Source organism: Nomia melanderi, chromosome 7 (assembly GCF_051020985.1).
Source record: "Nomia melanderi isolate GNS246 chromosome 7, iyNomMela1, whole genome shotgun sequence".
Lineage (NCBI taxonomy): Eukaryota > Metazoa > Arthropoda > Insecta > Hymenoptera > Halictidae > Nomia > Nomia melanderi.
In genome coordinates, this window is record NC_135005.1 from 7,203,581 (window position 1) to 7,229,756 (window position 26,176).

At 33.2% G+C, this 26,176-nt stretch overlaps 3 protein-coding genes across 5 annotated transcripts; 2 read left to right on the forward strand and 1 right to left on the reverse strand.

The window, feature by feature from the left end:
* Positions 1–823: 823 nt before the first annotated feature.
* On the forward strand, positions 824–21,741 carry AcCoAS (acetyl coenzyme A synthase). 2 transcript variants are annotated; one of them, XM_031970163.2, is made up of 11 exons: positions 824–1,226; positions 3,712–3,927; positions 9,712–9,907; positions 10,524–10,755; positions 11,431–11,602; positions 11,933–12,125; positions 12,811–12,966; positions 13,579–13,746; positions 14,148–14,337; positions 18,039–18,284; positions 18,548–21,741. In XM_031970163.2, the coding sequence occupies exons 1-11, from the start codon at positions 1,138–1,140 to the stop codon at positions 18,742–18,744; spliced, it is 2,055 nt and encodes a 684-aa protein (XP_031826023.2). In that variant the 5' UTR covers positions 824–1,137; the 3' UTR covers positions 18,745–21,741. The 2 variants fall into 2 exon arrangements, with proteins under 2 accessions (XP_031826023.2, XP_031826025.2); XM_031970165.2 differs by lacking the exon at positions 824–1,226 and adding an exon at positions 2,361–2,594.
* On the reverse strand, positions 14,727–17,441 carry LOC116424152 (enolase). Its single transcript, XM_031970168.2, has 4 exons — positions 17,047–17,441; positions 16,489–16,613; positions 15,841–16,086; positions 14,727–15,271 (listed from the first exon to the last, which is right to left on the reverse strand). The coding sequence occupies exons 1-4, from the start codon at positions 17,439–17,441 to the stop codon at positions 14,727–14,729; spliced, it is 1,311 nt and encodes a 436-aa protein (XP_031826028.1).
* Positions 21,742–22,614: 873 nt separating the features above from the next.
* LOC116424151 (inositol monophosphatase 1) lies at positions 22,615–26,144 on the forward strand. Of its 2 annotated transcripts, none has more exons than XM_031970166.2 (7): positions 22,615–22,873; positions 23,750–23,883; positions 24,747–25,006; positions 25,090–25,195; positions 25,336–25,487; positions 25,583–25,771; positions 25,858–26,144. In XM_031970166.2, exons 1-6 carry the CDS (start codon positions 22,757–22,759, stop codon positions 25,687–25,689), a joined length of 876 nt encoding a protein of 291 aa, XP_031826026.1. In that variant the 5' UTR covers positions 22,615–22,756; the 3' UTR covers positions 25,690–25,771; positions 25,858–26,144. The 2 variants fall into 2 exon arrangements, with proteins under 2 accessions (XP_031826026.1, XP_031826027.1); XM_031970167.2 differs by having other exon boundaries at positions 22,616–22,816.
* Positions 26,145–26,176: the final 32 nt, after the last annotated feature.

Here is a 26,176-nt window from a genome sequence, read left to right on the forward strand (position 1 = left end):
AATAAAGACCCATGTTTGTTAAAATGTTTTTAATTGTTTTGAGTATTACATGTTTTTAAAAACTGGCGTCAATTTTTAAGTAATCTGTATACGTATTTGTTTTATAAAACCTCTATAAATCAAATTTTTATTTATTAACATTAAAACAGCTAGTATATTGGTTGATTCTATCGACAAATATTGGTGTACTAACATACCCCATATACAGATGCTTTAAGGTAAAAGTGTTTGACACAAACTAATTTGGCATATGTAGTTACTCCTGTATTTCGATAAAAGTCAACATAAATCCCAATAAAACAACCTTAATAACATTTCCAATATAAAACCAAAAATGTTAAATCCTTTCAACGAATTTAGTTCATCTATTCCATCTCCAAAAAATTTGAAAATTTGACATCCAATACTAAATATCGTACGACATATTAGTCCTAGAAATATTCCATCAAAACATTTCTACATATTCGGAATTCCTAAATCTAAAATATAATTTAAAACATTCTCAAATACATCTGTTCTTTAATCTCCGTATGATTTCCTTACGCGTCAGTTGTATGAAGTGCCATCGATATTTATCAGAAAGTGGTAAACATTTCTAGTCTAGACTGTTAAGAAAACTCATTAATATAGAGTCTCCACGATCAAGGAATATTCGCCTTCCTTCCTGACTCGACTTATCGATGTCCGACGTAAGTGTACCCACTATCGCCGGGTTAGCACGCGGGCCGACCTAGAAACCGTTGCGTCCCTGACGGAGCCTTTTCACTGGGCCGACGCAGCGCGGCGCCGTCCCCGCCGACGGCAACGACATCGCAGCGATCAACGCTGTTGAAACTCAGTTACGCTTTATCAGCCGAGCAGTAAAGCGAGATAGGGAGTGGAGGCGCGCGGTTTCGAACTTGTCTTCGTGCCACCTCTGTCCTGTCAACAGCTCGTCGCCGCATCCCCCGAGCCGCCTCGTCAACGAGCCATTTCAGTCTAACACGAAACCACCGAACGGGAAAGGAGAACACGAGAGACCCAGCTCTTCGTCGTCCCGACGCAACGCTTCAGACCCGCTTTTTATTGATCGTCCCGCTCGAGCCGAAAAGGCCACACTGCTGAAGGGTAGCTCGGGAATCCCGGAAATCCGCGAAGATGGCGAATGATATTTACTACCCCAACTCGGAGCTAGCGAAGAACGCCTATTGCGGCAGCTTCAAACGCTACAAAGAGATGCACGAGAAGTGAGTGTGTTTTAATCGAAGTCATTGGGGTTGCTAGGGGGTTGCTAGGGGTTGCTGCTGGTCATAGCAGGATCGTAGATAGTGCGTATTTTCATCTTGGGATTGGGGATTTTTTGGGTAGAGGCTTTTTCGGAGTTAAGGATTTTTAGTTCTGTTGGGAACTGGTTTTGTTGGAGCCTTTCTTCTGGTAGGTAGATTTGAACGGTGCCCTTCTGTGTTAGAGGGTCGAGGGTTGAATCAATAATTTTGGTTGAGAAACGTTACCAGCTCACCTGGAGACCTCCTCGAAGCTGACAGTAGCGAGTTGATTATTGTTTATTGTTGGTTATTAATTATTGATTTGTTTTGGTTAGGAAGGATTAAGATAGGGGTGGTAGCTTAATGTAATGGTAGTTTAGTGGTAGCTTAATTTAGGTCATTAGATGAAGGGAGATTAGTTTTGGAAAGAATTTAGCGAGTTTCTTTTATAATATATGATATATACTCAAAATATAGTTTATTGTTAGGTATATTAATGCATTAACTGTTAGGGATAAACATTCAGCCAAGTTGAAAAGAAAAAGATTTAGTGACTTCACTTTATAAATACGTTTAAAATATAATTCCTTGTTTGTTATATTAACCCATGTATCATTTATTAAAGTAGAACACCTGTTTCAAGGGTGATCTATATATCCCTCCGGTTCGTGCAAATACTTTCAAGAGCGACTATACGTCGCTGTAAAACGTAAAGTATATTTCTCACGGCACAACTTGAACTGTTGAATAAAATTTCAATTTTAAACGATCATTGTTGGAAAATCAATGCTATTTAGTTCTTGGAACGGATAGGGAAAAAATGTCGCAGGCTGAATGTTGAAGCGTTGTTCCCATTGAAAATCTTTACCAAAGAATAAGCGACAAGCAGGAAATACTTTTCTGCTGAATTGGAATCACTCGATGGTCCATTTCGGACTATTGAACCCTTGACCTATGTTACGGATCGTAGGAAGTGCTTTTATGAGAAGTGGGAAATCAAAGGTCATGCTGCTAGGGAAATTGCGGAAGGGGACAATAGAGTAGGGTGAACGACGACGAATGGGGGTCTGGCAATAATCGTGGGCGAATTGTCGAGCGTGTTTATTAAGTGCATTCCCTTGCCGCTCGTTAACACTTTCCTAAGGGAAGCTCGTTATGTGGGAGGCAAGAGGGTGCGATTCAGGGTATATTCATTCCGGGGCGCATCTCGTGTGCGAGGTCACGTTTCAAAAATTGGGTCTCTGATTCTACGGTATACAGAGTAGAATTTTTCCTTTTCGAAAATAAAAAGTTGAATTCTTTGAATTTATTTTCATGAATTACAATAAATGGAATTGTTAGGTTTTGAAGGTAAAGAGTGTTATAAATTGCAATATGTAGAGTTTGAGTTTAAATAGAAAAGTACTGGGTTTCGTTGAATTTATTTTCATGAATTATAATACATAGAATCTTAACTTTTGGAAGAAACAAACTTTGAATTCGACTGCATGAATTTCAATGCATAGAATTCTTTTTTCGACCAAAGGACCTATAATTCTATTGAACTTAATTACTTTCATGAATCTCGAGCAGAGAATATGTTAATAAATTCAATGTTTCACAGTTTTAACCAGCTATTAAGCTCGTCTGCAGTCATAAAATTGATCGTAGGAGATTTTTTATAGTCCACCGCAACTTGGCTGAGTTTCAATGAATACCCTATTTCTTTTACCAACTTATCAAGAATCGTCGTACACATTCAAGACTTAAGTTATTTATTAGTTATTAAACACTATTGCTTTATTGCTACGATTAATGTTACATTTAATCAATTTTGTAAAACAAATGTAGATAAGGGTTCTACTATCATGTAAATCTGTAATGTCATTGGTGCCTATTATGGAAATAGAACAATGATATCGATTACTTTAGCCGGTTGCTACAATATATACTCTCTGTCTATCTCGAGAACCTAAAATTCAAATAGACGATTTTTTCACTGTTTTCATCGATCTATCCCAGTATAAAGACTTTCATAATTAAAGAAAATAGATATTAAACGACACACAGTTATTACAATAATTGAACTAGAAAAACGTACCACGCACGTCGAGATGTTTTTGTTCCAACATTGTCAATTGTCTTATACACATTGATAGTTTTGTTACATTACACGTATTAGATTGTTTGGAATATATCACTTTATACAAATTATTAATAAACAAAATTACATATACACGTACAATACGTAAAAAAATTTATTCACACAATACTTTGCCTTTCTGAATTTATTTCCAGCACCAAAAGTTAATCAATTAATCTTTAAGCGCATCAATTAATTATAACGTTGAATAAGAGTTATTTCGTAGTTAATAAATATTCGTACATTAATTTAGTTAAGCCACTGTTAACAGTGAGTTCATCGAACTCTTTTTTCTTTTCACGATACCAAGTTTACAAAGCATTTCCCTTTAAACGTGTTTTACAGATCAGTGAAGAATCCGGCGGAGTTCTGGGGCGAAATATCGAAGCAATTTTATTGGGAAACACCGGCGCTCGAAGACAAGTTCTTCTCTTATAATTTCCATCTGGGAAAAGGAGACATTTTCATTAAATGGATGCAAGGCGCATCAACTAATATAAGCTTCAATTTGTTGGACAAGAACGTCAAGACCGGAAACGGAGATAAAATCGCATTTTACTGGTAAGAATGCCCGATTTGAAATTCAAGTGTTACCATTATGGAAATAGAAATGTCTAGGTTGAGTTTTCTGTATTTAAATTAATACAAATTGCAGAAAAAATATCTATATAATATAAGAATTTCTAATATAATATGATAATTTCTAATATCATATAATATAATATAATATAACAGCATAATAATTTCATTTCACTAAACAAAGACTTTTCCCCTTTTCGATGTTTCAATAAACAATAATTCGTTAACGTGCGCATTCAGAATTTCTTGGTAAGATTGTTGCGAACAATATTTGCTTGGTATTACGAAATTATCTTTAAATTTAGTGACTGCAAATACCATTCAAAAATTTATTTAGTCGTAAGGTACTGAGTTTTTTCGCGTAAACATATATCTTTGTCATATCTTTCTTATAAATATGAAAATACGAGTACGCAAATAGCATGTAAAAATATGAATATGAAAATGAAATATAAACATGAAAACAGGTCAACATCGAATATATCTTGTTTGAAATGACTACTGATAAGTATAGAAATTTTTAATTGCCAATAGTTCCTAGAAGTGTATCAATGTTGACTACTTATACACGTATGTTATTACTTAACTAGAACTCTTCATAAAAATAACTCGTAACATTTCCACTTTGTCGCCGTATATCATTATCTGGTATCTAATATTATTATCCAACCTTCAACTAATTTTATTCATTCGTAATTTTACAATTCTTCGTGAGTTATACGATAAATTGCAGAATGCTGCCAATCGTTTGTCAGTACGATACCATTCAAATGAATAGATTTGTGAATTAGTTGAACAGATTTATAATCAATTGGTTATTTTACAAGTAACGATTTAAAAAAACCTTTTAAGAAGGAAATGCAGCGGGCGTCTTATTGCCTTCGTAAACAACATCATTTGTTTACAGACGCAAGTCATTGGAGCGTTGTGGTATAAGCATTAAAATTTTGTTCTCACTTGCATTACGTTACGGGTCGCTTTGCAATCGCGATTTCAATGAAACAGGATTTCATGGAATTCATGAACGCCGCAGTTTAAACATGCCTCCCTTAATTCATTTTTCAAATTACAATATTTAATATTTAATTAATGCTCAAGTCCAAACATTTAACATATTCTTGAAAATGATCATTATTACGAACGCACTTACCTTATACATATGTGTAGTTGTACTTTTATATCAATTTATTTATTTGCAAAATATTATTTTTTCGAAGTTCGTTAAACAAGAATTCCATGATAGATGTTTGTTAAACCAAGCGTAAGAAACAATATTTGCATTCAAATAAAGTAACCCATTGAATATTATTGTTTAAACGTATACACTTTAAAAAATATAACATAGAAATTAATCGATAAAAATGGATAATTTTATTCATTTACTATTATAATAATTTCATATCTTTATTTTCATACTTTATACGAGAAAGAAAATTTGACGATACCTTTATAATGCTATTAGATTTATTTGATTATTATTTTAATATTCTTCTTCTTCTTCTTCTTTTATTATTATTGTATTATTATTATTATTTTGTTATTCTAATAAAACAAACATGAGGATAGGAAGTTCTGAGAGAATCCTAAACATCCGATCGTCGACCTTCTACGACACACTTTTGCTCATTTGGTCGTGTCGTATGATGCTCCATGATTCGTCAAAAATTTGGCATACCGTTGACGAAGGCATTCCTATTGGTCGCACTCACATGGTTCGATCGCGTTAGATCACGTGGGGAATGCGTAGATTTCTAAGAGCATGTCCAACACGTGGAAATGAAATATCGCGCGCGCCCGACTGCGTTCACTCGTCAAGTGTTTTTATTATTCGAATGAATTGACGTAATGACAACCTGTTCCCGATGATACCATGCTAATAAAGTTCAATGTTTCTCTCATTTTGCCTCCAATAAAATATACGAATGTAAATATATAACGTAAATATTTATATTACGACAATTTCTTTTCGAGGACAGATACCGCAGCAGGCACGTTACATAAAATTGAACTTTACACGTTACATCGGTTTTTAATATAAAGACAAAGTCTAGCGGTCGTTGCGCGCAACACAATTTTTTCTAGTCTTTAACTTTTAACCCGTTAACCAGATATGACGAGATATTACGCCGGGAAGAAAATTTCAATGGGTATGACGATTATTTTCGTCACGGAAATATTTAGAAGTAGCATATCTTTGTACATTGGAAATATTTGATTTATATATTTCTTAAATATGTCACTAAATGTTTTATCAGAATGAATAAGCAACAAGTGAAACGTGATTCTCCTTTATTACTTTAAAAGTAATAAAAGTTAACTCACTGGTTAAGCTAACGTGTTAACAGGTTAAGTGGACACCAGGATGATAGAATGTTTCGAATGAAACTATTAATCATTTACACTAGAGAATTTTTTTTAAAGAAATATTCATTACTTTATAAAGATATATCTTGCAAAAATTAAGAGACAGAACTATTTTATTTCGATGTTCCGTCTGCTGATACATTATACAAAATTTAATGATTTATTAAATTTTGTCATTTTTCTGGGTCAAGTTAAATGGCAACTGAAAGGCACTTTTTGAGTGCGAAGAGTTAACACCGTTGATTAGTTAATTATGAACATAATCATTCGTTGAATGAAAGAATCACTACGATGACTACGACTTTATTAAAAGTATAACTTGGACTTTCTCCTATTGATTTCGAATACCTATTTGCATTAATTTCCATTGGACGTGCATCAGTAGCAGTGCCTAATGTTAAAATATAAATCATTGGTGTATGACATATCGGTTTATTTTCATCGTTAAGAAATTTATAGCGCGATTATCTCTAATGAAACGTAGTTTGTAAAAACACTGAACTTAGAATTTCTTATCGCTGCATTATTTTGTGTTGCAATTGTTCAGTAATTTAATGTAATCAAAGGGAATGCAAATGTTTAAAGAATAATATATCAATGTCTTCTATAAACTTTTACGCAACCAAAATATTGGTTCACTGAAGATGTTTAAAATACGACCATTGATTTGCTCTAATCTTCTAACGGTATCTTTTACTTTCGTTTAATTACATAATGAAAGAAAATGATAATTAATATACACCGCTAAATTAAAAATATAATCATTGTAGAAAAAGTTAAACGTAGAAAATGATTTTTAGTTAAAATTTTAAAAGGTGTTTTGTTATATATTCGATGAAAATGGTAAGAATACAAAAAAAAATTTGACAAAATTGCTTTGAGTCTTCATTGTTGAATATTTTTAAGTAGATTTCCAAAAATGTTATAGTATTTTAAAAATTTGGAAAAACGCAGACATTTTGGTGGCCAACGTAGGGACTGATGTCATTTTCATGAATCAGCCAATGGAATGTGAAACTGTTCAAATATTCGGAGGTTGTGTCGTATCGTTTATCAGATAAGAAAAGAAATATTACGAAATTGTGGAGTACATGTGATTGAATCGACGTTGTTTGCATGACGTGTCGTGCAATTTTATATTGGCGCGGTATCGTTATCTTTACATAACTTCTTGCCGTTACGGTCTCTTTCTACGACCACGCGACTTGACGTGTGTTGTTCCTCCAAAAGGTGGCGAATTGCGGACAGACACAACAACGTCTGGCGATACCGACGAACTTGACCTTCCGCACGGTTCGGTTGATTAAATTCGGAAGGAGCCATGTCGCAATCGAGCAACTCACTTGATTAAATCGGTTAACTCCACTTTTTGAATTTTTTCATTCGAATTTTAATTTTTAATTTGAATCGTTTCTTTATGAAAATTTTATTATTAAATTGTCTAACTATTTTTTAATTTTTTATGTTTCAAATAAATTTCTTTATTATTGGGTTTATGCTATTAGAAAAAAACATTCTTTTGGCGACGCGAACATTGCAATAAACATAAAAATTAATTGAATGATATAGAATAACATTGTTTATCTTTGAATTGTTTGACTGACTTTGAAGTTTTTATATTTACAAAAATTGTAATAACAATACAGATCCTTTAAAGATCTACTGTTTTAGGTATTTTACATGCTCGTTGGATTAAAGCTACACCTGTAATAACAAAGTAAAATATGAAATGGTAATTTAACTCTTTGCACTCGAGAGGTGACGCTCAGTCGCCATTCGATTTGATACAGCAAAATTATAAAGTCTTATATATAATATTAAGCTTTGTATAATGTATCAATATGTGGAATGTTAAAATAAAATAACTTTCCTTCTTAATTTATGTTTGATTTCTCATTAATTAGATTCAAAGAACATCGCTTGTATCTTATTGGAGAATGTTGAATATTTTTAGTGACAAACTTTCGAGTGCAAAGATTTAACGAAAAATTTCCGAAACCGATGTATACTATTACATCGATTCTTTTTCATTTCTGTTTTGTGGAACTTTCGCTGATGAGTGGCTCAAATACCACTTACTCTCGTTCGTAAAGGACAGTCTATTTTTCATTTTCCCTTCCTTTTCTGATAATCAAGGTGTCTTGTGTGAGAAAGATTAAACATGTTAATCTATTCGTGGTTACGTATAAATGGAAATTCGATATTATGTTCGAGACTTGAACAGAATGTTTTCAATCAGAAGGCTATTTTTGTAAACTCATTTTACTATTTAATAGCGTGTTTATACACGTGAACGTCTGCTCGTTACGTCACATTTCTTCTGTGTGCTGTAACTTGTAAAATGTATACAGTAATTTGCTTTATTCTTCTTCAAACACATGAAACATAGTTTTGCCCTTAGTACTTAAATTAATTACTTCAATACGTATCTTCAACGAATATTCAAATTGTTATATTATTGAATTAAATTAAAATCAACGTTTTATTATCGTTTTAACAATGAAATTTTTATGCGATTACTGATCGTAATTCAGCGTCTTACTGCTAGTTACTTTTGCCCCTGTCTGTGCTCTGTACCAGCATTTAATAATCGTTTCTTGCTTAATTAAAGATTCGAGAACGTTAATTATCCAAAATTATGAATACATTGATAAACCGATCATCTGAGGTTAAAACACATTTCCTCGCATTGATTAATCGCTATAGAACAATCACTGTTGTTTACAAATAATGTTTCATGAATATTGTTTATAAAACGTGACCTTAAGCACACTGTTTTTTAAAAAAATCGATAATGTTACTGATCACGCGTACATGCAAATAACAGGATAATAGGTTCTCAGCTACGTTCCTCCGATCTTTTTAAGTATGAACAAACAGTTATAATCATAGGCAATAAAGTTTATGAACGAATACAGGGAACGTAAAATTTTAACCAGTTTTTACCTACTATTTATAAAATTTGTTTCAAATATTGAGATTGTCATGCGAATTAATTGTTCTCAGTTTGATAAATAAAATTTTTAATGATATCAAATAATAATATCATACTATACAATGCTATATAACATTATAATACTATAATAGTATTTTTTGATATTATTATATTTATTATACTTTGATAATAATTATTATTACTGTTTTCCTTTATTATACATTTATACATTTATTAAATATTTTTATTATTATTATAGTATCGGAATAATACAAATAAAAATAATAATATTAAAGTAACATAATATAGTAAACGAGTGAAATTGAAATTTCAATAAAATAAATGACATGGAATTTGTATGCGCGAATGTGTTTCCTACCGTCGAAGATTGATCGGTTTAAAATTCGTTCCATGCGAGTGATTCATCGTCGGCGAAAGATTACTTGAATTATGTAACGTTGTTTCAGGGAGGGCAACGATCCCGACGATTATTCGCGGCTGACTTACAAGAAATTGCTAGAAGAGGTATGCAGGTTCGCGAATGTACTGAAATCAAAGGGAGTGACGATGGGCGACCGCGTCGCCATTTATATGCCGATGATTTTGGAGCTGCCTATCACTATGCTGGCTTGCACAAGGATCGGCGCTGTTCATACTGTGGTGGTAAATACATATTACACTTTTCAACTGCCACGTTTTGAAACACTGTTTAACACTTTCGTTGCTACAGTGGTCTCATGGGACCAGAGCTTCGAAATTACTTGAAAGCAATTATAATTCATTATAAGACAACTGACGACGAATAAAAATCTTCAATAGCGTAAATAACTAGATAACGGTGTAACGCAAGAATTGTGGTACCAAATAAATAATAATTATTCCTTTTTATCTTTGCTACAAAGGAATAAGTGATACTTAGAACGTTGATGTTTATCGTGGCAGTGAATGTGTTAAACAGTTAATACATTGAGTGCCACGAGAATTACGGGCGTTTTGTTATAATAACATTTATTCCTTTGTAATAAAGGCGAATGATGTTAGATGTAATTATTAACCTGTTAACTGTGGAATTTAGTTTGAAACATCCTCGTATTGCGCGCATGCATACATCAAACATAAAAATACTTTGAAAATAAACTGTGAATAAGAAATGTCCTGATCTTCGAGCATTATCCAAAGACTTTAAATCAACTCGAACATTCCTCATGTGCATCAACATCTCTTTTTATTTCGCTCTTTATACACAAGGTTTGTTATGCACATACGCGTGGGAAATTAGTTCGCAGGTTATTCATCGGATTCCCTGGCCGAGCGTATTTTGGATTCAAAGGCGAAGGTTTTGATTACGACCGACGGCGTATGGAGAGGAGAGAAACTTCTTTTGTTAAAGGCTATCTCCGATGACGCTTTGGAAAGGGTTGCGAAAAATGGTCACAACGTCGACTGTTGCGTAGTGGTCTCGCACCTGAGGAGGGTTAGCTGTCCGCAGGGAAGCAAAACCGATGCAACCGGTAAGCCAAATAAAGATTCTTCAGCTAACACTTGTCCCTTTTATAAGAAAGGCTTAAGGCTTTACCTACTGAGATTATTAATAGTTTTCTCAACATCTGCGCCATGTTTGGAGAGAACTCGATAATGTTCCTTTAACCTGTTAATTGTGGAATTTAGTTTGAAAAATCTGTCATTGTGCACACGATAAAATGTAACAAAGAATTATATACTCGCCAAACGCAGGGCAAATGTACCTGTAATATAATCCAACGAAAAACTGAAGCAAAACGAAGAAGAATTACATATGTATCTGAAAAAATAATTAATTCATAGTAAACGTGTATAATAGTCGAACGCGGTTAACTGGTTAAATAATGATAAGAAGAAAATTGTTATGTCACGTTGCTTGAAGAAAACTTGTTAATTGTAATTATGGCAATTATAATTGAAAATCAAAAGACAAATTTAAAGTTAAATCAAAATAACATTTGAAAATTTGGAGATTTAAATTTCACGCCTGAATGTATGAAAGTTCGAGTTTAATTAATTACTCAATTTTGATGCCAACATATTGGTATGTGACTTTAAAGTTATACGAGCCTATAAAGGGTTAAAGGAAGTTAATTTTGAGAATTTAAATTCAAAATTTTTAATGAACTTTCGAAGAAAACTAAGGTTGCTTCAATTTTACAAAGGAAAGACAAATGGTGTGAACGGTACAAGCGATGGAAATGGCTTGGCGACACCTCAGATTCCATGGGACGATGACAGAGATGTTTGGTGGCATGAAGAAATGGAGGAAGCCGAAGACAAATGTTATCCTGTATGGATGGGTGCTGAAGATCCACTTTTTATTTTATACACAAGGTAAGTTATTAAAAAAACGAAAATAACTTCTAATTATTCCACAATTATTCTTAAGACTTTCTTGTATCTAATACCTTTTAACATCATCAAGATAAAATAAAAATTGTAATTAATTCAACTAATTTTTCTGTAATCTTTTTAGAGTATTATTTTCGAAATTCTTTCTGGAATTGTAATAATTAACAGTTGTTAGTTGATAGACATTAACAGATATAATTGTAATAATTATAATTTATGTTTAGAATTGCAGTAATTATATATATTTTACATATTTAATATATTTATTTAATATATTTATTTATTAATTATAAATATTATATTAACGAACAGTGGCTCCACGGGAAAACCGAAAGGCGTACTTCACACCACGGCTGGTTACTTAATTTATGCGGCTACAACATTCAAATACGTCTTCGATTACCATCCTTCTGATGTTTACTGGTGCACAGCCGATGTTGGTTGGATCACTGGCCATACTTACGTCGTGTATGGTCCCCTGGCGAACGGAGCCACTTCCGTCATCGTAAGTCGATTTCAAAGTATCAATTTTACTTCGGTGCACGCCGTTCACCAAATAAACTAATTCGGTTAATAAAAGGCAGCATTTGAATTTTATGAGTTTCGTTGGAGAAAAGTAATAAAATTGAAAGAGTCGCCGACATTTCCTTATTATTTGCAATTAAAAGTTCGAAGTGACATGACTTGCACAAGTGGAAGTACGTTGTAGAACATAAAAGTTTATCGATGAAAATAAACATAATTTTAATTTGGCGCCACTTTTGCATGTTCTTTACGTTTATGAAAGACATGTACTTTTTATATTATTTATTTTCAACGACAGATAAGAAAACATATTAGAAATTCTAGTTAAATATTATTTAGTTGTTTACTTTAGCCGGTAATTATTCAGTTGGATTTTTAAAAGTAACAATTGGCGCGAATTTATAAATAAATTGTTTAGTGTTAACAGTAAATTACTGCTACGAGACAATTTGAGAAATATCTTGTAATTTCAATAAAGAGGTTTCTGTCAATAAGCAATGACATCAAAAAGTCTATTAAAGAACGTTTAGCTAGAAAAATGTTAATTTCTGTCGGTAAGTATCATATGTCCTATAGTGAACGCGTTATATCTTTATTGTTATATTTTATTGTTGCATTTATTGTTATTTTAATGTTATATTTTTCTATTCGATTGTTATATATAGTTCGAAGGCACTCCGTTTTACCCGAGCAACGATCGATATTGGTCGGTGATCGACAAATATAAAGTCACGCAATTTTACACGGCGCCAACTGCAGTCAGATCGCTCATGAAGTTTGGGGATGACTTAGCGAAGAAGCACAATTTGTCCACTTTAAAGGTAAGGTACCATAGTCGAATAAAAATGAAACGATCTATGAAAGGAATATTACTAATAAATCATTTATATATTAATAAATAATAAATATATATGTATTTTATTTTAACAAATTATCTACATATTAATAATTATATGCATATATAATTTATTTATGTATAAATAATTTATTTAACATTGAGTTATTCACCTTCCAAAGTAATTCATTATAATCAAAGAAAATTGTTGAAGGTTGAGAAGAATGGTAACATTATATTATTACACTATCCATTAAACGTTTTGAACTGAAATTTTGAAATTTAAAAGAAAATTGGGTTAGTCAATTTAATTTGAGAACGACTGAGTTCATAATAATTAATCAAATAAAGGAAGCATTATTAGATCCAGGTAAAAAACAATGGTCAATTGCTTCTGTACATAACGGTTCAAACAAGATTAATTGTAAAATAAAAACTGTATTATGCGTTATTGCAAAATTTGTCCTTTTTATAGACACACGTTACATAAATGTAAAAATCCGCAATTGTTGTCGCAGTGCTGAGGAATGTCATTTTTTGTGATAATCATGTAATTCTTTTTTATCTTATGTTTCTATTGTTTTGTATTGGGTTCTAGGTGCTTGGTTCAGTTGGAGAGCCAATTAACCCAGAAGCTTGGCTGTGGTTGTACAATATCATTGGTCATGGAAAGTGTAGCATAGTGGACACATTCTGGCAAACGGAAACCGGAGGTCATGTGATCACTCCTTTGCCCGGTGCTACGCCTATGAAGCCAGGCTCCGCGGTAAGTTAAATTATTTTCAATTATTTTAAACGTCTAGTTGATACTTCAGATTAATGCTTACAAAACATTTTTTCTCATATTACAAATTTTGATCTATGATAGAACTGAATCAATCGTATCTTGAATGATTTAAATGTATTCATAAATATATTTCGTAATTGATTTTGAATTTTATATATTAGTATTCAATCCTCTTATAAAATGAAAAATTTGTTCTATTAAAACATTTACAAACACTGAATATTTACCAAGCAAGCGTACAATTGTAATACGTACAAAACAATGATAACAAAAAGAAGCATGGTTTTGCGTAAATTGATCGATCGTTTGGGGAAACAACATTTCGCAAAGATCGACTTAAATTGATCGATTGATTAATCGCTTGTTCTGTTTCTTGTCAGTCGTTTCCCTTCTTCGGAGTTTTACCGGAACTCTTGGACGAAGATGGTCGATTAATCGAAGGTGAAGGAGAAGGGTATCTCGTTTTCCGACAACCATGGCCGGGAATGATGAGATCTCTTTATGGGAATCACCAACGCTTCCAAAACACATACTTCGACCGGTTCCATGGTTACTATTGCACGGGTGACGGTAAGAGGACTAATTTAAAAACAATTTAAAAAATATGTATAAAGTCATAATGGTGCTATTAAAACTAGAGGTCGAATGGAATTGTTAATTTCTACAAATAAAAGTTATTTATTAAACTTTTATTCCCTGAACCAGCTCTTTTCCACTGTAACTTAACTTTGTACAATGACTTTACTTTTATTGTCGCTTCTATACAATAGAAGCTTCAATTAATACACTGTATTTTACAATTTTATCAAAAACGATAATAATTTAAAAAATTACTTGAAACACTTGAAATACTTGAAATATTTATAAATACTTCATAAAATTATAGTCCCCTTATTGAGCACTTTAACTGTTCCATTCAACCCCTGATTTCAGATCAAAACAGTTTAACTAACAGTAAATCATTTAGCCAAAGGATTTCTGTAATTTTGGCCAGCGTATTTAGCATCCTTTCCAAGTTCTTCTTCAATTCTCATCAATTGATTGTACTTAGCGGTTCTTTCGGATCTGCAAGGTGCTCCAGCTTTAAATTGACCGGCTGACAAACCGACTGCCAAGTCAGCGACAAAGTTATCTTCTGTTTCCGCCTGACAAGCTGTCACGATGTATCCCCAGTCGCTTACCCGCGCTGTCTTCGCGCAATTGATCACCTCTGTCACTGTGCCGACTTGAGACATCCGCAGAATCATAGCGTTCGCCATTTGCCTCACGATTGCTTCCTCGATCCGATCGATGTTCATCGCGGTCAAATCGTCGGCGACGACTTGAATGTCTTGATCGGCTAGCGTTAACCAACCTTCCCAATCCTCCTGGTCGAAAGGATCCTCGATGGAGACTATGGATGGGAACTCTGTTAGGTACTCTAAATATTGATCCTTCAAGGTCTCTGCCTCCATGTAGTCGTCGGGATCGGAATCTTCCGTTTTGAACGCTAGGTCATAACCACCTGTTGCGAAAGGATCGTTGAAGTTCGTTTCACGTTGTGAATTGAAATTGTGAATTTAGCAGTCTGTTCCGTTGGATAGTTAGCACTGAGGAGATGATTGAACAGATTAGATTGTCTGCGTGTAAATTGTGGTTTATAGTATTTATAGTAATATTAATATACAATATTTTAAGTTTATAATTAGTTTGTCATGTTATAATAATTTTCATAATATTACAGATGTTAATATTATATTAATACTGTAATGATTAAGTTTATCATATTGAAAATAATATTAAAAAAATACTTATAATTTTAATACTCGTGACTTTAAATTTAATATTCGTGATCATGTTATGGGTGTTAATTGTGTTTGCACAAGGAACAAATTTTTTATTACATTTGCCTTTACATTAAAGTCAAGTACTGAATGTATATAATTTTTCATTGAAATATATTTGTTCAGTGGAAATGGAATTAATGGGTAGGTTCGATGGAGTTTTTAATGTTTAGTTTTTTCTTCTTTTGCTACGAGTTAATTTGAAATGCAATACATTGCAAGCATAAAATATCTATGAAGATTTATTAACCTTCTTTGTAAAATGCACTGGCCGCCATGTCCAATGCAATCACTATTTTCCCTTCGTATCCAGCGTCTTTAATGGACTCGTCCAAAATCATTAATGCTTCTCGATCCTCTTCGAATTCTGGCGTAAAGGCGCCTTCGTCGCTAACCGGAAGCGGTAGATTTATTTCCTGAGCTGCGGCAATCTTCTTCTCCAACACTTTGTACACTTCCGTTCCCATTTTCAACGCGTCAGCGAAACTTTCAGCCCCTAACGATACTAGTGTTAGAAAAGTGTAAACGAATCGATATATATCGACGTATTTAACATATTGTATTTTGTTTATTGTTCGGGTAACGATCTTGTTGATATATTCAGTTTTTACACGTTTGCGCTGTCTTGTGATTTCTGTTATTTACGTTTTGTATATTTCATAAAGGTATACTTAATAGCAGATTAAAAGCATATTTAATCAGCAGAAAAATTTACAAAGTAACTGTAGACGTCTTTGCAAATTCAATTTTGCGAAGATTTACTTGAACGAACAAGAATCAATTCTTTTTCTAATTTTACTTTCTTTGTTGATGATCCTAATAAATTATAAAAACAAGAGAAAAATTGTTTGTTTCGACAGAAAAATTGATATAAAACATAAAACAACTGTGAAAGTACCTATAGGCAAAATCATAAATTCTTGGCAAGGTATCGTGTTACCCGCGTGTCGTCCTCCACTAATCATATTGAAGCTTGGAACTGGAATATAAAGTTCTCCATTTTCTGCTAACTCTGCGATGTATCTGCGAAAAAAGTAGACAGTTTCTAGGGGATGTTTGAATGATTCATAAATCATTTTGTCTTTGTATAGTGGTCATTTCTATCGTTCATTAATTTAATACTATTTTTCCACTTTAGAAACTACCTTCCAGAACATTCGTCTTTAGAGTAAACTGAAACAATACCGCGAATTAGTTGTCAAACTACGAACAGTTATATGAATATAAATTCTTGCAAATTAATATTTAGAAACTGATCTTGAATAGAAGTTCTATATATTAAATTTAAATTTCAAATATGAATGAAATTCAGTTTAACATTAAACTTAGCCATCGAGTGGTCTCCTAGTATTATAGTACATTTATAATTTCTATATAACAATAAAACCTAATCGATTATTCGATAATCCTAGCATTAAATAATTAAAATAGAAGAAAAAATGTCATCGACGGTCACCTGTAAATCGGAAGTCCCTTCTTTGCGGCGCCAGCTTTGCAGCAGGCAACAGACACACCGAGTATAGCGTTAGCGCCCAGTTTCGATTTGTTCTCAGTCCCATCTAGTCTGTTCAGCAGGCTGTCTATCTCCATTTGTTGACAAGCCTCCAGCCTAGATTTCAACAGTTGCGGCGCGATTACGTTGTTGATCACGTCGACTGCTCTGAACACCGAACGTCCGTGGTACATGGCTTCGTTCCCGTCCCTCAATTCCTGCGCCTGATTGGGGTTCGGCACCAGAACAGAGGGCACCGACGACCTCAATAACCCGACATCAGTGATTATATCGACTTCCAACGTCGGCTCGCCCCTGGAATCGAAAATCTGTCGAGCCTTAACCTTCTGAATTGGCATCTTCGCCTCCGGTTTTTCTCTTCCGATGTTGAAGTCTTCTAAAAGTTATCGCTAATCTGTTTCTTTCCGGGAGAAAGAAATTTTCTGCTGGAATTTTAAGGTTGCTGGTCGAGGTGTGTCGTGGAGAGGATTCTTGAAAAATTATTTGTAAATTCGTTTCGGTCAAGCTATGTTCGTGAATATTTGAAGATAATTGAAACTCGTTTTGTGCGGATTCTTTTTGTTAATTATGATACGTGCGACTTTTCTTCTAGTCGTTTGTTTTGTAATATATTTGAGCAGATGATTAAATGAGAAATTTTTGTTAATTCATTAATTATTGATTACTTTGACTACTTTTTCTACTTCGATTATTTCGATATACTTTGATCTTTGATTAATAAACTAACAAATAATAACTTCAAAATTTTCAGTTTTATACGTAAGCTAAAGAGATTATAACAATTGTAGATAATAATGTTTCATCGAAAATAATGATTGTCATTACGATTTGGATCTTTTGTTATTTGTAAACCTTTTTATTATCATTACTAGGTCATTAAATAATAATCAATTATTATTATCGAATAGATGATTAAACAGAAACTTTGATTTCAGGTGCCAGACGAGACGCCGATGGTTATCTATGGATAACCGGTCGCATCGACGACATGTTGAACGTTTCCGGACACCTGATGTCCACCGCGGAAGTGGAGAGCGTGTTGACGGAGCACTCATCGGTAGCTGAAGCAGCAGTAGTCAGTAAACCGCATCCAGTGAAAGGGCAATGCCTTTATTGTTTCGTAACGCCTAACTCAGGCGAGAAATTCGATAAGAAGCTCCAAGATGAGTTGAAGAAGAAAGGTACGATATAAGACCGGCGATTTGTTTTACAACGCCCTTTATCATTTTCAGTATTTACTTTCTATTGCTGCATTTAATAGCACGTAACAAACACTCGCGATAATGATTAATAATTGAAGTAATAATAATTTATAAATATAAAAATAAATAATACAATAACAATAATAATATAATTATAAATATAAATATAATTTAGAATTATATGTTACAACAATAATTATAACTATATTTAATCAAAACAATAATAATTCTTTTCGCAACAGTACGCGAGAGAATTGGTCCGTTCGCTCAACCGGACATCATCCAGCACGCGCCGGGACTGCCAAAAACGCGATCGGGCAAGATTATGAGACGAATCCTGAGGAAGATTGCCGCGGGGGACAGAAATGTCGGCGACGTCTCCACGTTAGCCGACGAGGGCATCGTCGACATTCTTTTCCAGCTGAGGCCGCAAGTTTAGACAGTCCTCTTCGAAAGAAACTTTCTTGAAACGTAGTAATCTAGCCAAAACAGAAAGAAACAAAAAAAGAGAAAGACCGGTGAGGTTCTTCTTTAGATCGCAAGAAAAGATAAACCGAGAGACCGGTACCGTAGGTGAGAAATTCAGAACGCGCGATTCGCTGTTCCAGAGAACGAAACTTCCCTTTTATATTAGAATCGTTTACCCTTCTTCGTTGATAGCCCGATACTTATACTGTGCTGCTCAATCTTCAAAGCTAAGTGTGCAAGAGCAAGGGAAATTGACCGCATGCGCCACCTCTTGGTCCTTCCAAGAAACATGGTAGCCGAATCTCTGCGCTCGCCAGATTCGGTAAATATAAAAAGTCGCCGCTGCGTAAAATGAAATTTGATGTTACTGTTTTGTTATATTTCACTTCCTAATATTCTGTTTTGTCTGCTTTCTTCGTCACGCAGTTCGGCTAATAACGTCAACTATTGTTGCGAGCATTCTGAATGGAAGAGGAGTCTTTGCCCCTGTGACTTTTTGGCTTTTAGGATTAACTTAAAACGCGAGAGCTGCACAGTAGTGCTAATTTATCTATTTACTTTGTAAGATGAACATCGTACGGTAACGGATACCATTACGTTTCCACAGTTTGTTGTTTATATTCGTTTGACAGCGTTCAACAATAGACCATATTGGTTATTGCGCTTGCCGAACGAATTGGGAGCTGCGAAACTGCTAATTCAAAGCGCGACGCGACACTAAACGAGATAATCAACTTATGAAAGTGCGACAAACAAACGAACGTTAAACGTGTTTACAATTTTACATGAATTGACGTTAAGAATAATACCGCATGGTATATATATATACATATATGTTAACCGTTAATCGCGCACCGATCGACACATCATGTCAAGCGATATTTTCTCGGGCGCAGTTCCACTCGAAACGATTGCACGACGTTTGTCTGCGGGACGAAGAGTTTTATAATGACGCACGCCTGACACATGAGTTTACAAATGATTCGTCGATCGACATGAAAGTATCTCGAGAACTTTTGAAGAATTTATAAACGCTGTTCCGATTAGTTGCACTTCCCGGTGTGCATCTGTTACGGTAAACTCGATTACTCCGGAAATTATACATAACCGCCCGGCGATTATGCGTAATCGCAAATAACATTGGAGAATAATTATACATAATCACCGGGGGATTATGTGTAACTACCGCTTTATCATATTGCCTGTAACATAATCCATTGTAAACGTACGCGAAGGAACTCCATTCGTTTTCATTTGGTCGTGTAGCCGAGTCGTCGATTTTTTCAGGATCATCGTTTCCTTCTTCGAGTTTTGGTCAGCTTGTTCGTTATCTCGTTAAGTTTTTTCAATGATATTGGATAATCGACGGCGTTTGTACAGGTTCATGCTGGCTCGATTTAAATTGTAAGTCGTAAGAACTTATCGACGGTTTAATGTACAAAGTTTTGGTCGCGAAAGTACCATCGTTGATGGATAAGACGTAGCGGGACATAACATTAGCCTCTTAACCCCTCGACAGGGGTAAACGCATATGCAAAACGCGACTGTTCTCCGATATCACGGTGTAATTATATTACTATAATTTTCGGACGTATGATTACAGCCATGCAAAAGATTCTGGCGGAAAATTATTCTATAGACACTTTCTAATAATATATACATATATATTTTTGTAGAGTTATGAAGATTTGAATGTGCTTAAAAAGTAGTTAAAACGAATCTAACATCCATCATGCATATATCAAATTTTTGCAGAAGTTATTTAGCTGTCTTAAAGAAACTGGAAGATATTTGACAAAATCGATGTGTGCGTTGTCTGAACACGTTTAAATATGTAGCTATACAGATTTCGGGAACTTTGCATGTTTGGCTTCGAGACATAAGAATGCTATTGTGTTTGTCAAACAGAAATTTTGTAGTCTGCTATGTCTTATTCTGAAATCGTGTATTTAAAAATTGTTAAATAATGCCGTCGGTGAACGAGCCACGAAAATGAACCATCTTGAAAATCCCGCCATTAAGTTAAGCAATGACTAAAAACGGCTACGTGTATGTACACAGTATTGCTTTTGTAATTTCGCGTTTCTGTGTCCCCCTTAACGTCTCGTTTACATTTCCACTGTTTTGCGACGCTGCGCAGCACCTTAAACATATTGTTGATAAAAAGAAACAGCGGTAAATATCTCGCTATCTAATGCAAAAACAAAACAGCGTTTACTACTCCTAAATGTCTTGTTGAACCTGTGATGTTTCGCGAAATTACAGAAGCTGTTGTCGTATTACGAACGTACCTACATCCGGTCAGCCAAACTTTGACTGCTTGTTACTTAAAATTAAAGTTAGTGTAATATAAATTTTATTTCCAAATAATGATTATTAATAATAATTATTCGAAGAATCGGAACGAACGAAATTTCAATAACTCTACGCACTTGATGTCTGACGCAATATTTTCTTTGATCCGGTTGTAATTACAAGTGATTATACATACCTATATATATATATAAGCAATAATGTAAAATCCTTCGTTGACTAATTACGTGTTTCAACACGTATTCGAAGAGCCATTAAGAGTAAGTTTTGCAAAACATGCTGAGAAATGTCTAGCAGCGAGTTATTTAATTTTTAGTAAATTATATTTTTTACAGCGGCCGCTATGCGGTCGAGGAGCGTGACAGACCTAAGTATACGCACGATTATTGACGCACTTTACATGAAAGTCAGCGTTTCCTGTAAATTTTTAGAAGGCTGGATTTAAACAAAACCACACTGCGCTAAGCAGTGTCACATACATATCATTCCTCGCGGAACAAATCAACTATAGGTGTGATAATGATATATATATATATATATATATATATATATATATATATATATATATATATATTTAAATAAATTATAAATTATAAATATAAATATACATAAAAATATAAATATAAATATAAATATAAATATAAATATAAATATATATATTGAAGAAAGTATATGTATATTATATGAAAAATGCAGAAGCGTACGTATATATGTAAATATATCTATGTTAAAGAACACAATTGTTACTAGCCTGTTAAATGAAATCGTGGTATTCATTTAATTGTTCATTCCCCTTTCATGGTTATTGATTTCCCCGAACTTTTTATTACTTTTCTATTAATCCTGTCAATTTTACAGGATCTTTCAGTCGTAAAAGTTTAATCAGCTTTTTAATAATTTGTTTTCTACGAATTCGGTATTTTATGTAAATTCTGCAGAACTGTGAAACTATCAATGAATGAGTTACAGGTTTAAGTCGTCAGGATACTATTTATTATATTATTAAGCTATTCAAATAATAAATAACGAATAAAAGTAATCATTTTTTATATTCTTTTTCATAAATTCACTATTCATAAGAAAAACATAAAGCAATAACGCGATAATCCTATCCAAGTTAATTTTCCAAATTAGCCATTTCAAAGAGATTTATTTTCCTCGCTGAAAGTATCATTATATAAAAAATAAAGCGAATCTTTCATTAGACACCATTCAAGCCTTTAACCACAGATATTTATTGAAATATAAATTCAAATTCAATTTTCAGTAACTGATTTCAAAGACAAACTTGTATGTTGTGTCAAGCGTTCTAACATACTCTGATAAAAATATGCTAAGTTACTAACTAAATTGAACTCTAAAATACGGTGGACCCTTTAATAATTAATATATTTTAGATTTTGTGCATCTAAACATCTATGGATTCATAATAATCATTTTTTGATAATACTGAAAGTCGGGATTGCCGTGAGCCGCGTCGCCACTGTCGCTTTCGATGGCGAGCCCAAGTGGTGGAAGAACCGCCTTTTTAAAACCAGCTGACGAGATGTTACGTCAGTTGGTCGGTATCCGTTACCATTGGGTGCCTGTTATTGTTGTCGGCGTTGATCGTTTCGCGAGACTCTCCGATCGTTTCCTTTTTCCGTAATTCAAACGCATCGACAGTCATCATGTCGAATATCGACGACTATTACCTGACCGTGCTTCGTTTAGTGAAGGAGGCTGGCTCAGTAAGTAAGGGTTTCTCATCGACAAAATCGACGACAACAAAGGAACAACCGCACGCAGTATTAAGTTATTCTTGGCTGATAGCGAGTCTCGTTTATCGATTTTGCTGTTTCGGATTTCAATCAAGTTTTCGGACACAAAGGGTGCCTCGCTGTATATATTTCTTTTGGATAGAACCGTTTTGTATTGTGTCGTTCAACTGGCTTTTAATACAAAATTATTTCACAGTACAAGGAATCGTGAATTTGTTTTTAGATAATTACAACAAACGTGATGTCAATATTAATTAAAACATTATCGATACAAATACTTAAAAACGCGAATTGTTTTATTCATGATCAGGCATAGTTGTTTTATTACAAGCCTGTTTTTTTTCCTTAATGGTAGTGTAGGTAATGATATTAGTAATGATATTAGAAGTCACTTGCTTGACTTCCGAGAAACGAATTAGATAAAATAACACCTCTGGTGGGCTTTACGTTGCAATAATCGAGCGTGACTTATATTTATAACCTATAATTCTAATGTATTTTGTATTGCAAATAAATATGAAATTGCTAAATGTATATTGTTAATACTTGTATGGAACAATACACTCTTTGGCATTTTTTCTTATATCATATTGTTCTTCTCTTCCGATGAAATAAACGGATATCCCTAAATGGAAAATTTGAAATACCATTTACTTGTTTTCAAAATATGATGAAATAAAGTTAAAAATGTTCGTCACAGAATTATTGTTTTCTATTACTAAAACATTTACTGGTTGGTTTGTATACTAAATCGATCGCTGTGAATATATATGGTTTTAAATAATGTATTGTGATGTTTTTATTTGAATTTATAATCTTTGAATAACATCATTCAAATTTGCAAGCTTTTTTTGAAGTTTCTAAAATAATGTAAATATTTGAATAAAATTTAAACGTTTGCAGATCGTCAGGGAAAAAATCAATCAGCCTAAAGATCCGATGATTAAAACATGTGAGGTCGATCTTGTCACCGAATGGGACCAAAAGGTCGAGGAACTATTAGTGGCCGGTATATCCTCCAAATTTCCAGATCATAAGTACGTTTACCCAATTTAAAACTTTTTAGTTAATTTTGTTGTGTATACGTGTTGCCAATGTTTAGGAAATTTCGCTCCTGTAAATGACATTATACATAGTGCAGTTTAACAGAGCGAGTTGTCACACATTTAAGCATTTTTTTTGAAATTGAAAATTTCTAATTTTCGTATATAAACAGTAAAAATTCGATTGAGTAAATTATTAAAAAATTTGTTGATGTTTTAGATGTTTTAGATGTTAAAAATATTATCGACGCATATACAATTGTTTAGCGATGTAAATTTGAAAATAACGTAATAAATATTCTCATTTTCACGTTACCGACAACCGTATCATACCATCATTTGAAACTTTTTATAAAAGCGTTTATCGATTTTATCACGCAACGTATCACCAATTTCTATAATGAAATTCTCCTATCAATTACTACGAGAGTATATCATGTAATTTTGTAATTGGTAAATTGCTCCTTATTGAATCCTCATGTATGCATCCACATACACCATAATTTACACTTGACCATCAAAACATTCGACGCAATGTATCCCACTTATAGTCATGAGTTTCGAGCAGGGTCCAATGATATGTTTGTATGGAATTTTCCACTCGCAGGAAAATTCTAGAAGTATCAAAACACATTGCAAACTTCTGGAAACAGTTATACGTTTTTGAAAATTTTTTTAATTCTTTATTTTCCATGAAATTCCTATGGGAAGAAAAAATTGTTTGTTTAGTAGCTCTTTCTTCTGTTTTTCATAATATTCGTTTAAAATAATAATAACAACAACAACAATAATAATAATAATAATAATAATAATAATAATAATAATAATAATAATATTAACGAAATATATTTTTGTAGATTTATTGGCGAGGAAGAAAGTTCACTTGGTGCGAAAATTGAATTAACAGACGCCCCTACATGGATTATAGATCCAATAGATGGTACGATGAATTTCGTACACGGTTTACCGCACACGTGCATATCAATTGCATTAGTTATCAACAAAGTTACAGAAATTGGAGTTGTTTACAATCCGATTTTAGAACAGTTATTCACAGCTCGTAAGGGACAAGGTGCTTTTTTGAATGGGGCTCCTATTCAAGTGTCTGGGGAGAAAGGTATGTAAATTTTGTATTTTCCTCATTTTCTTTTGATCAATTGTTATGTTGTATTAAATTCTTTATTTATTCTTTTTTTGTAGAATTACGTAAAGCTCTTGTAATGATGGAAATGGGCACTAGCAGAGACCCTGAGAAAATGGAAGTTGTATTGAAAAATGCAAACAATCTTCCCCCTCAAGTTCATGGGTAGAACATCTTATATTTTTTTATATTTTTAAAACTTGTTGTATTTCTTATAAGTAAAACAACGTCTAATTTACAACTTTGAAAATCTATTTTATAATCAGAAGAATATATATTGATTGAAACAAATTTATTTCTTTTAGAATACGTGCTTTAGGATCTGCTGCTTTGAATATGTGCATGGTTGCTCTGGGTGGAGCAGATGTTTCTTTCGAGTTTGGTATTCATGCTTGGGATGTTGCAGCTGGTGATATTATTGTTAGGGAAGCTGGTGGAGTATGCATAGATCCCGATGGTAATTGTTTTTATTACAATTTAATATTTGAAATAAAATAATTTTCGAAGTATAAATTTACTTTTGAATCATCAACATTTGATTTTTTATTGTAGGCAGTCCATTTGACTTAATGAGCAGACGAGTTCTGTGCGCATCGACAATAGAATTAGCACAATCATTAGCCGAAATACTGGTCCAGTATTATCCCGCGCGTGACTGAGAAACACGCTGATAAAATGCTAAAGCAACGCAAGAATTATCAATGTTGATGACCTATGCGCCAAATAATGTACATGCTTAGTGTACGTAAATTTTTTATTTCTTCAGTCTATATATCTAAAAGGTATTATTGGAACTGTAATATGAAAATATTTGTTTTTTTTTGCAGGCATTTAAGGTTTTTAAACTAAAATAATAAATATAAATGTTTAAAGAATGTACTTATATTTTACTTTATTACATAAACATTTGAGACAGTGATGACAATATGTTTAAGAGATATATGAATAAATCTAAATTAAATATAAATTATCACACATATGGTAAGAAAAATGCTTAAAAACGTTCCATACTGGTGACGCGGATAATGTAGTCTACAAAAATTTAATTTCTTTATTACTAGATATAAAATGCTGTATCAAAGTGCAATGCGAAATAAATTTATTTATCCCATTACGTATATGTGTAATTTATTGTGATGATTGTTA

What these genes read in the sequence shown, in the direction of transcription:
- AcCoAS (XM_031970163.2), top strand. Translation starts at nt 1,138, where the DNA reads ATGGCGAATGATATTTACTACCCCAACTCGGAGCTAGCGAAGAACGCC. An exon ending in TACAAAGAGATGCACGAGAA is followed by an intron (nt 1,227 to 3,711) that starts GTGAGTGTGTTT and finishes CGTGTTTTACAG; the next exon opens with ATCAGTGAAGAATCCGGCGG. An exon ending in GCGCTGTTCATACTGTGGTG is followed by an intron (nt 9,908 to 10,523) that starts GTAAATACATAT and finishes GTGGGAAATTAG; the next exon opens with TTCGCAGGTTATTCATCGGA.
- LOC116424152 (XM_031970168.2), bottom strand. Translation starts at nt 17,441, where the DNA reads ATGCCAATTCAGAAGGTTAAGGCTCGACAGATTTTCGATTCCAGGGGC. An exon ending in AAGGGACTTCCGATTTACAG is followed by an intron (nt 16,614 to 17,046) that starts GTGACCGTCGAT and finishes CTTTTTTCGCAG; the next exon opens with ATACATCGCAGAGTTAGCAG. An exon ending in ATTTATGATTTTGCCTATAG is followed by an intron (nt 16,087 to 16,488) that starts GTACTTTCACAG and finishes TAGTATCGTTAG; the next exon opens with GGGCTGAAAGTTTCGCTGAC.
- LOC116424151 (XM_031970166.2), top strand. Translation starts at nt 22,757, where the DNA reads ATGTCGAATATCGACGACTATTACCTGACCGTGCTTCGTTTAGTGAAG. An exon ending in TCAAGTGTCTGGGGAGAAAG is followed by an intron (nt 25,007 to 25,089) that starts GTATGTAAATTT and finishes CTTTTTTTGTAG; the next exon opens with AATTACGTAAAGCTCTTGTA. An exon ending in AGTATGCATAGATCCCGATG is followed by an intron (nt 25,488 to 25,582) that starts GTAATTGTTTTT and finishes TTTTTATTGTAG; the next exon opens with GCAGTCCATTTGACTTAATG.